This window comes from Rhineura floridana, chromosome 20 (assembly GCF_030035675.1).
Source record: "Rhineura floridana isolate rRhiFlo1 chromosome 20, rRhiFlo1.hap2, whole genome shotgun sequence".
In the NCBI taxonomy this organism is placed as follows: domain Eukaryota; kingdom Metazoa; phylum Chordata; class Lepidosauria; order Squamata; family Rhineuridae; genus Rhineura; species Rhineura floridana.
The window spans coordinates 21,475,960-21,486,864 of NC_084499.1; the positions used below are offsets into that span (position 1 = coordinate 21,475,960).

The 10,905-nt window shown below is 48.4% G+C and overlaps 1 protein-coding gene across 4 annotated transcripts in view; it reads left to right on the forward strand.

The window, feature by feature from the left end:
* AGPAT2 (1-acylglycerol-3-phosphate O-acyltransferase 2) overlaps positions 1–9,766 on the forward strand; it is a 54,687-nt gene extending 44,921 nt beyond the window's left edge. For all 4 annotated transcript variants that reach the window (XM_061604502.1, XM_061604504.1, XM_061604503.1 and 1 more), the window contains 4 exons: positions 1,583–1,758; positions 2,182–2,277; positions 4,168–4,240; positions 5,001–9,766. In XM_061604502.1, the coding sequence (XP_061460486.1) occupies positions 1,583–1,758; positions 2,182–2,277; positions 4,168–4,240; positions 5,001–5,167 (512 nt within the window). In that variant the 3' untranslated portion in view covers positions 5,168–9,766. The remainder of the gene's footprint in view (positions 1–1,582; positions 1,759–2,181; positions 2,278–4,167; positions 4,241–5,000) is intronic.
* The last annotated feature ends 1,139 nt before the right edge of the window (positions 9,767–10,905 follow it).

Consider the following 10,905-nt stretch of genomic DNA (forward strand, 5'->3'; position numbering starts at 1 on the left):
ATTCAATGTTAGTTTTACTCCGAATAAACCCACCGAAACCAATAGACATGAGTAACTTAGATCTCTTAATTTCAGTGGGTCTACTCTTAATTAAAGTTAGTTGGCTACAGCCCACAAAATATTTTTTACGAGAACAAGCAGCTAAATAAGCTTTGAGTGATTTTAAAAAAAAAAGACAGTCACCCAGCCCAGAATAATAAATAATAATAATAATAATAAAATTTTATTTCTAGGCCGCCTATCTGGCCGAATTAACGGCCACTCTAGGCGGCGTACATAGACTAAAATATAACATAGAGTAAAATATAACATATAATACTAAACAAAACCCCAGTAGTCTATAGACATCCCGAGCAGCAGGTTCACGCACACATACACACACACAGTCTCTGGCCCCTTCAGCAGTTGCTGCTTTTGTAGCTGGAGAGAGACAGGGCCCCGCCCTTCCAGGCCAGGTGGAAATTAGCCAGAAATGCAGGGAGCAGGTCTTGCAGAAACTCACACAGGTAGATGGTCTCTGGCCCCTTCAGCAGTTGCTGCTTTTGTAGCTGGAGAGAGACAGGGCCCCGCCCTTCCAGGCCAGGTGGAAATCAGCCAGAAATGCAGGGAGCAGGTCTTGAAGAAACTCACACAGGTAGATGGTCTCTGGCCCCTTCAGCAGCTGCTGCTTTTGTAGCTGGAGAGAGACAGGGCCCCGCCCTTCCAGGCCAGGTGGAAATCAGCCAGAAATGCAGGGAGCAGGTCTTGCAGAAACTCACACAGGTAGAATATTAAATAGTCTTCCAGTTCATCCATTATGCAGAGTAACAAAGCAGCAGCAGCAGCAGTAATAATAATAATAAATACATTGTGCTTAGGCCATCTGAAATGCGCAAGTTTTCAGAGCTTTCCTAAAGGAATGGAGTGTGGTGATCTTCTGGAGGTTGACAGGCAATGAATTTCAAAGCTGCAGGGCCACCACTGAAAAGGCCCTCTCTTTAGAGTGCCACCCACATGAAGGGCAAATGAGGAGGACATTGTGTAGGTTGATATCGCTACAAGGAGTCCTTCAAGTAATTTTTGGTCCCAAGCTGTTCAGGGCCATTAAAAGGTTAAAAGGTGCATTAAATGCACTGGCAGCCAGTGCAATGGGTGTGCTAAAGTTGGTGTTTGCCCAACTGCTGTGCCTTCATCAGAACTTAGGTGGCTGCATTTTAAACCAGTTGGATGTTTCTGAGCCGCCTGCAAGGGCAGCCCCACATAGAAGGCGTTACAGTAGTCAATCCCAGACCTAATTAGCACATGGATCACTGTGGCTAGGTCCGCAGTAAGACATTTAAAAAAAGAAAAGTCTTAGTTGACTGAATGTCTGGCACTTGGTGGGCTCAAATCATTTGTCTAAAGTTTGAATCAGAGGCCTGCAGCCTTATTTCAGCCTGAGGGCCACATTCCCTTTTGGGCAACCTTCCAGGGGCCACATGTCAGTAGTGGGTGGGGCCAGAGGCACTCCCTTAATCAGTTTATGGGCAGGATAAAGCTGGACCCACAAACGGCAGGACCAGCTCAGCTGCCCATCTACCTGCCTGCCGCTCTCTTTTCTCAGGGCTGATGGAGATCCTTCCAGAGCGCTGTGTCCAGATTGGGAAGCGGGAGCTCTTGTACATGGGCTCTGTGGGCCTCATCATGTACTTGGGCGGTGTGATCTTCATCAACCGGAAGAGCACCAGCAACGCCAAGTCCGTGATGGCAGAGGTCGGCCAAGCCATGATCAGTGACAACGTGAGTGTTGCACAGCAGGGGGGCAAATTTTGGGTGGCCCCAGGCGGCCTTTTCCTGGCACATCAAGTGGTTCTTCTGACTTTGAGATCATGAGGAGAGCCTTTCTGGATCAGGCCAAAGGAGGCCCATCTAGTCCAGCGTCCTGTTCTCACAGTGGCCAACTAGATACCCCAATGGGAAGCCCCCAAGCAGGACCTGAGTGCAAGAGCAGCTCTCTTCACTCGCAGTTCCCGGCAACTGGTGTTCCAAAGCATACTGCCTCCGACAGGGGAGGTACAACAGTACTAGTCGCCATCGATAGGCTCATCTTCTATGTGTTTGTCTAATTCTCTTTTAAAGCCATCCAGGTTGATGGCCATTGTTGCCTCTTGTGGGAGTGAGTTCCATAGACTCTGAGAGTTGGATGTGTCTGTCTTCCCACAGGTCAAGGTGTGGATCTACCCAGAGGGCACTAGGAACGGAAACGGGGACCTCCTGCCGTTCAAGAAGGGCGCTTTTCATCTGGCCATCCAGACACAGGTGACCCTTTCAGAGGACCCCTTTATTCACATGCATCCTGATTTGCTTGCACAAGGCTTATGCAATGGTTAGATAACATCCCGTCTCGAGCAAGCTGATTTGCTTTCAGGGTGCTTCCATGTCTTCCCGTTAACCGTTTGCTCATCCTGCACTCCTCAGTGCTTTTTCCTACCACTTTCCAAACCACAAAAAGTCAGATTCGTTTTTCTTTTCAAGCGGATTTCTTGCACTGGGGTGGCCAGGAAGCCTTTCAGGTTTGTGCTATTAAAGGGGGTCCAAGCAGGTGCTTCAATTCTTTCCTCAGAATAGTGACAGTCCGGAGGCACCCTAACTCTCCGGCTTGGGGGTGCATCTTTCAGGTTGCCACATTATCAGTCTGTGCTGCCCAAACATTTACCTTCTGCTATCCCAAAGTCGGGATGCCAGGAGTTTTAAAAGCAGATGCACAAGATTGTTCTGACCTTCGCGGCTTGTAAGAGAGGGGTGGGCAAACTGAGGCCAGCAGAATCTGCTTGGTTTATCCGCTGGAACCCTGAGCTCCATCAGAGCCATGTGCAAAACAAAAGGCTTCTTCACACATCCCACCAAAAACCAGTAGCAACTGTCTCTACGCACGGGGAGCTGCCTTATACGAAATCAGACAATTGGTTCATCTACTTCAGTATTGCCTACACTGGCTGGCAGTGGCTCTCTAGGATTCCCTCCCAGCCCTACCTGGAGATGCTGTCGGGAACTGAACCTGGGACCTTCTGTGCGCAAAGCAGCTGCTGTGCCTCTGAGCTACGTCCCTTCTCCAGTTTAAATACATTGAAAACACGTGTACTAGTAGTTGTGGGGATGTTCACACGCAACATACCATTTTCCCCATATTGTTTTTTCTTCCCAGGCCTCTGATGGACTAAGATGATACTGTTCGTTGTTAGCGTGCTGCCAAAGCTTTCTGTGGCTGTTGTGGGGGTGGTGGTTGTGGATGTTTGGTTTCATGATATGATACATTTATTTGTGTTTTTAATACTGCTGTGAGTGGCTAGGAGACCTTTGGGTCACAAGCAACAAACAAATCTAATGTATAATAACAATAATAACAACATTAAATGGGAATGTGTCCCTGTCTGCACAAACAGTTGAGCTGTGCAAATAAACAAGCACACGCTCTTTTCACACAAACACATCTACATGTAAAGGCAAGTTGTGCCTGTGTTCTAACGTGTGAACGAGCCTCCCGTGAAAGAGTGCGTACTTCTTGATGTGGACAGTCCAGCTGTTGTGTACACAGACTGAACGCCCATTGAACGCTACATGTGGATAAGCATGCAGCTCAATTGTTTAGATGCCCAGGATGCACACTCGTCAAATGTAATGCGTGAACGCCCCCCTTGTGGCTTGAGATTTAGGAACAAGGTCCCTCCGAGGACATTCTCATCCCAGGAATTTGTTTTTAGTATCTGAACCGAAGGCTTCACACAGATCCTTTTCTTCTTTGTTTCCAATCACTGCGTGTCCCGTAACTTCCTGATGGAACCCTCTTTTTTTATACCGCAAATCTTCCGGGATATTTTCCTTGTCCCGTTTTTGTTGCGCCACAGCATAAGAGTGCCCCTCCAGACGGCAATAATAACTCCATTAACTTTGGGGAAGCATCGCAGAATAACTTACATAGTGGAATTATATGTGGACAGTCCAATATAAATCCGCCACTAATGCACTATCCTTGCATCAGTGGCACGTGGCAGAACACACCTGCAAAAAAAAAGGCCCAGTCTGGAAGGGCCCTAGAGCCAAGAAGTGGGGTAGAAATCCTTTTTAAATACACGTAGTAGCTGCAGTAGCAGATCTATTGACGTCTGCTCTAGATCGGTAGCTAATCATCCTCCTTGCTCTTCTCCCAAGGTTCCTGTTGTTCCTGTGGTGTATTCATCCTTTTCTTCATTTTACAACCCTAAAAAGAATCTGTTTACATCAGGTACCGTAATGGCTGGTCTGCAAGTTTTTCTATTCCTGCACCCAGACCCCGCTCGCTTCTATCAGAAACAGGACAGATTGGTATATTGGCGCAACAGGGCTGCAGTCTGGGCTCTTGCACAGAAGAGCGAGTTCGCAGGGCCCTCCCAGGGTTCATCTGAGGTGGTCCCACACTGGGGGCTGCCTGGTTGGTGTTGACCCTCGACAGGGCCTTTTCCATGGTAGCACCCTGTTTGCTGAGTGGCCTCCCTGGTGAGGTGCTCCAATCTCCTTCATTAGTGACTTCCAAGAGGAATTGAAAACAATCCTCTTTCCCAGGCATCTGATGGCAGGACTGTTCCTGGTAACCCTGAGATCCCTGGTTGAGATAATTTTTTAAAACTGTTTTTAGAATTTTTTTTAAGTGTTTTATTATCGATTTGTTTGCTGCCTTGTGCTCCTTTGGGAGGAAAGGCAAGATATGAATAAACAATTAGTAGTAGTAATTTCCCAAATATTCATGGAGACCAAGTGTGGGGAACCTTTGGCCTTGCCCATGTTGCTGAACTACAATTCCCATCAGCCCCTGCAGCAGGCATGGTCAATAGCCAGAGATGATGGGAGTTGCAGTTCAGCAACATCAGCAGGGCCAAAGGTTCCTGCACCCGATGGAGATGGTCAGCTGATCAGCAGAGCCCTCTTCTCTACGGCTGTGAATTCTTTGGGGGGGTTGAATAGGTGACCACAGAGATCAATTTGGTATCTTTTTCCCCCCTTTCCAGGCAGAATCCAGGTTGAAGTCCTGCCCCCCATCTCAACCGAAGGCCTGACAGCCACAGATGTCGATGACCTCACCAGCAGATGTTATGCCACCATGCGGGAAACTTTCTTCAGGCTGTCGGGCAGGCCTGGCGAAGTCAACGGGGGGATGCCCAGCCTTGCGCAGTGATGCCTTTTGGGGCTGAGTGCAAGACATGCACCTGTTGAAAAGAAACACTCTGTTGCCAAAAACTTAGGATCCAGGGGAAAGTTTGCAAACTCTCCCTAAAAGTCCTGGGGTGGTGGGGACCTCTGCCTGTTGAATGTTTAAGCACATGACTGGGGTGTGTCTGTGTGGAAGCATTCCTGGTCTCCTAACTGTCCTTCCCCAGACTAGCCCAGCACCAAAGAACGGATTGAAATCTCTCTCTCTCTCTCTCTCTCTCTCTCTCTCTCACTCACTCTCACTCTCTCTGGAGCTTTCCAAAAGGGCTCTGCTTGAGTGAGCCCAGTTGGCCAACCAAAATCCAACTGGAAACATTCTCTCTCTCACTTTTTTGTCTCCTTTTGGTTACTTGAAAGGGCTCCGATCCCAGCTATTCAATCTCTCCCTGATGTTCTGCAGGTACTGTTTATGCTTCAACAGCCCTTCATCTCTGTGGGGCTGTGTTGGTCCTTAGGTACTCCCCAATCCCAGAGAAGGTAGAGATGCTGTTAATAACTTTGCCTTGGTTTGTAAAACTGGACAGAGAACTATGAAATACTGTCTTGACATTTTTGGAGGGTTTTTTTTTTTTTGCCACCTAGATTTTGTTTTCTTTGCAAAAAGCAGTTTTCTCCTCCTAAATCTCAGTGTGGTTCCAACAGTTTGGGGGCAGCTTCTCACTTGGTGGGGAGCATTCCAAAATGGGATTTTGTGTGGAAACAAGAAATAACCCCTTGTTCGTGCTAGCAGATATTGCTGTTTTTTTACTTTATTTTAGTCTTATGTACTTTTATGACATTGGGGTGCACAAGCAGTCGGCCTCTGCCCGCAAGCAGGATGGATTGGAGAGGACCGCCATGGTGGGTCTAGATGAAACTCCATTGGCAAGGGTGGAGGGTGTCCCTCTGAGCTGCAGAGCAGGTACCTTTCAACCTGTGTTCTGTTGGTTCGCAGGTGAGTAGCTTGCGAAGGCAATCTCTGAGGGGAGAGGGAGCATTTGGCTGCCATGCCATTATCAGCATATGACTAACTTGTCAATTCATCATCGCTCTATAACTGGGATCAGGCATCTGGTGCCCCCCATATGTTGCTGGACTTCCCAGGTCCCATCAGCTTGGCCAAGGTGAGAGATGACAGGAGTTGTAGTTGAGCAACATCTGGAGGGCCACAGATGTTACCCATCCCTGCACTGTAAAATCGGCCTGTGTTTCTTTGGGATCAGATAGGAGGCGGCCCATCGTTGCTTGTTCTTCGGCATCCGTTGCAGCTGCAAACGCGAAATGGAAAGGTGTAATTGGGAAGCTTTACCTTGGTAGCCAGAGTGGCTGATGCTTAAACGTGCCTGAGAGCCAGGATAGCATTCTCAAGTATATGGATAAGTTCTCTGTCTCTGCCTTCTGTTTTTGGGGAAAAACACTACCAATGGGTTGCACTGGCAGGTAGAGACTTTGGAAAACTCAGAGTGGCATCTCACTTCAGGGGTTGGTTGGCTGGTTTGGAGGACACTGTCAAAGGTGAATGATTTACAGAGATGCACTGGGAAAAACATTAAATTGGAATCTTCTGAACCATGCACTCCTAATGTTTGGGGGAGTTGGTGTTCTGTGGCAGATGATCTTTGGGAGATCCTTCTGGAGTTCAGAAGGGTGATCCAGAACTCCAAGAAGTTCTGGATAAGGTGTTTTGACTGCACAAAACCATTTGGATTCAACTGACTTCCTCACAAAAGCTCTGCCTTGTCATTCCCCAGATCTGCCAGATCCTGTTGACCAGGCTTTGTGGTCCTAAGTAGGATGATTCTTCCAAAGGAAACGTCTACTTTTTTTAGGATGTGATCTGATGGGAACGACATCTGTGTAATCTGTCACATGTGGCTAACCTTGTGTGCCCCCTCCCACCAAGGTTGTTGGACTCCCACCTCCTGTTAGCCACCGTGACCAATGATGATGAATGGGAGTTCTAGTCCAGCAACATTTGAAGGGCCACCACAGGTTCTCCACCACTTTTTCTTTTAAAAAATTAAGAAATGGCAGTGACATGAACTTGGTGTTCCATTATTTGGGGGCGCTGAAGGAGAACTTGTCTTTGCAGTCTGCTGTGAGTTTGGGGTGTTCTTGATTCACAGTTAATTTTTCAGCACAAAGCACTCAAGTGTCACCTGAAGAGGCAGGTATGAACTGAACCAAGTGGTCAGGTGGGAAAGTAATACTCCAGGTCCCACTATGTTTTAACGTTCTTAAACGGTTAGTTCTTTCCTAATGTAGGACCAAGGTCCCAGTCATGGCTGACACTGGCCCTGCCTATGCAAGCCAGGTTATGTGCAGCATTAACCTGTCTGTGGCAGACATTGGTGGGCACCCTTCCACTTATGCATCAGGAACTGGGGAGCCTGTGGCTTCCCAAATATTTAGAGATGATGATGGGAGCCCAAGAATATTGGCTGTCCTGGCAGGGGCCTACGGGAGTTGTAGTCTTAACACTACCCAGACTGCTGCAGGCTCTACATGCCTGCCCTCCACAGAGCAGGAAGACCCCTGCGCCCATCCCAGTCTGGCTAGCAAAGAGGACACTGGAGTACTACAGAAGAGTTGCTTGTTAGGTTCTTTTTAAAAGCAGTCCCACTCTAGGCTGAGGGAAGGGGGTCCCTCTTCTTAATCTGGGTCCTGTCCTTGCCTGCACCTTGCCCAGTTTAGGCATAGCCAAACTAATTGCCACTATTTCCCTACCCACCCACTCCAAAAAGCCCTTGGAATAATGAGTTTTGCTCAAAACAACCTGTGTGCACTTTCCAAAGTGTCTTGCAATAAAGCCTTAAAGAGTGTCCTCGTCCCACTGCTGACTTGAAGGACCATCAGCAGCTCCTGATACTTCCCTCACCCGCCTCGTTCAGAGCAGATGTGTTGTATCTCAATTGCCCTCTTTCCCACATCCAGGCAAGGATGTACACGAGGACCAGGTTGTTAACCCAAGCCGGAAACAGGCCCTCAAAAAGAGCTGAGATTCCCCCCCCCAGATCTGAAGGAGGCTTGAAAATGGACCTGTTGCTCTGTCTGCCGTTGCCTCTGTGCAGCAGTTTTTTGTGTGTGTTCATTTTGCAAGACTTTTTATAACAGTTTCCAGAGGGGGGGGACCCAAAAACCTGTTTGTGCAAAGGCAGCAGTTAGTCAAAAGAGATGGGCGGGAATCCTGGTTGGCAAGGTTTCTGTCTGGCTGCTTTTTCAGCCCTCACGAGGAATAATTGTCTTTCCAGCCCTGATAAATGTGTGGTGGGGATGGAGGTGGGAACTGGGCTTCTCTTGCTTAGAGGAGGGGTGTGCGTGCGTGCATGTAGGCAGTATAGCAAGGAAGGAAGTGGAAGCACAAAGCACCTCTCTCAAAAGTGCAAATGAAGAAACCCTTTAAACCGATTCTCTGCAATTTCCTTGTTTGAAGAGCTGTCTCGTTTTCCCCTCTGCTTGCAAAGTCTGCATCATAATCCACCCCTGGATAAACAGAGGGGAAAGGGGGGGTCTCCAACTGGCCACCTTTCAGACACTCCTGGGCTCCAACGACCAGCGTCCACATTGACCATTTGGAGAGCCAACAGTAATCTAGGGCTGCAAGTGGGCTGTCTTAAACTGCGCTGAATGCTGCAGCGTTAGCAAAGGGCCCTCCCATACCCAGAAACAAAGAGTTGTGTCCTCCTCAGTGTAGACTCATTGAAACTGAGGAACATGACTAATTTGGGTCTGTTAATTTTCAAAGGGTTGACTCCGATTAGGTTGGGTGCAATCCAAAACCACTATCCTTTCCCCTCACAGCTGTTTTGGCACAGCCCTGTGGGCATCTCCAGCTTGGCACAGATGATGATGCAGCCCCCCACACCTTGGGTGCCCTCCAGATGTTGGCCTCGTGGCTGCCTGCATAGCTAATGTTTGGAGATTCTGAGGATGGGAGTTGTAGTCCAGTAACAGCTGCAGGACACCAGGTTGGGGAAGCCTGATGTGGTCAAACCTACTGGCCCTGTCCTTTCAAGCATTTATTCACAGTCGTTGGAGGAGGGTGGGTGCCACCTCCCAGCCAGCTGTGTCAGCAAGAGAGGAGTGGGGAGCCAGAAGGGAGTGGAGACTGGCTGCCTCTTGGAGGGGTGGCCCAACCCAGCTGCACCTCCAGGTTCGAGAGGCTTCCTTTATTTTGCTTGCAGCAGGTGCGGGGAACCTTTGGCCCGCCTCCAGATGTTGCTGAACTACAACTCCCATCTTCCTCACCCAGCATGGCCAAGGGCCAGGGATGATTGGGAATTGTAGTTCAACATCTGGAGGTGGGCCAAAGGTTTCCCACACCTGATTTCCAGGGTGGCAACAGGGAGTTTTTCCTTTTTGGACTAGGCAATCCAGGGAGCTGTGCTTCAGCCTGGCCTGCTGAATGGCAGAAGGATTGGGGCCCAGCATTTGTGTGTGCGCTGCACGTGGATCCTCTGCATTTTTGGGGAGGGGGAAGTGCCTTGTTGCAATCGGTGGCTGTCGACTGTTGAGTTTTACTGTTCTGGAAAAAAATGTGTGTGTTTGATCCAACTTTTATAAAAGCAAACTATATTTAAAGAGAGGAGTCTCTGGTCCAATCTGGTTCATTTAGAGAAAGGTTTTTTTGCCTTGCGGGGGGTGGGTGAAGAGGTCTCAAACACTTCCCTGAGTTCACCACTTGGGTTAGATATGCCCTCCTGCAATAGATTTAATGGTAAAACAGAGAATGCTGCTCAAAGTGAGATGATGCTTTCATGTTTTTAACTTTATAAACTGGTGCTGCTCATGGCACTCTTCAACAGAGCCTTATATCCCCCCCCCAAAAAAAATCCCTGGCATTGTTGATATACTGCCACTGAAGAAAGGCATTTCTAGAATCCTTGCTTAAGATCTGTTAAGTCAATAGCAGTCACCATCTTATCTGACAGCAAATTAGTTATGCAGCGTCTGAAGAAATATTTTTTTTCCCCCAAGGCCCAGGAGTGGTCTGAGCTGACCCTTGTCACAGCTTTGTTTCCTTTGCCCTCCCCATCCCTCTCTCCATTTGTGACTTGTCTTTTTTTAGATTGTAAACACAGGGCAGGAACTATGGGTGACATACAAATGTTTGGCAGCAAACATCCTGAAACTTTGATCAGGAATCAGCATGCCTTTGAAGCTTCCACAGCAGTGAGGTTGTGTGGGAAGGCTTGCATGTAAAATGTCTCTAAAAGTATATATATATTTAATTGTGCACATTCAAGGGAAGGGGTGTAGCTCAGTGCGAGCATCTGGTTTGCGTGCAAAAGGTCCCAGCTTTGGTCTCCAGCAGCAGCTCCAGGTAGGCCTGGGAGAGACTCGTTTGCAGCCTGGGACAGCTGCTGCCAGTCAGTGTAGGCAATACTTGGATGGACCAATGCGCTGACAGAGTATACAGATTATGTTCTTACTTAAATCAGCCTTTAATTCAGAACCATGAGGACTAGAATCTTCATTGTGGAGGGGAACGGCTATTGTAGCTCAGCAGTGCTCCACCCACTATAGGAAACACTGAGCCAGACCTGTCTAAGGCACCTTCCCATGACCCTGCGTTTCCAGCAGAAGTCTGGTAGGATCCCTGAAACAAACGGGGACTCTCCCCCCACACCACCCTTGCCATCTGCAGCCCCTCTCCCATTTCTGTATAGGGGTGAATTGCCGTTCTCTTCTGGTGCTGCCTGGAGTTGCAACCCCTTCCCCAAA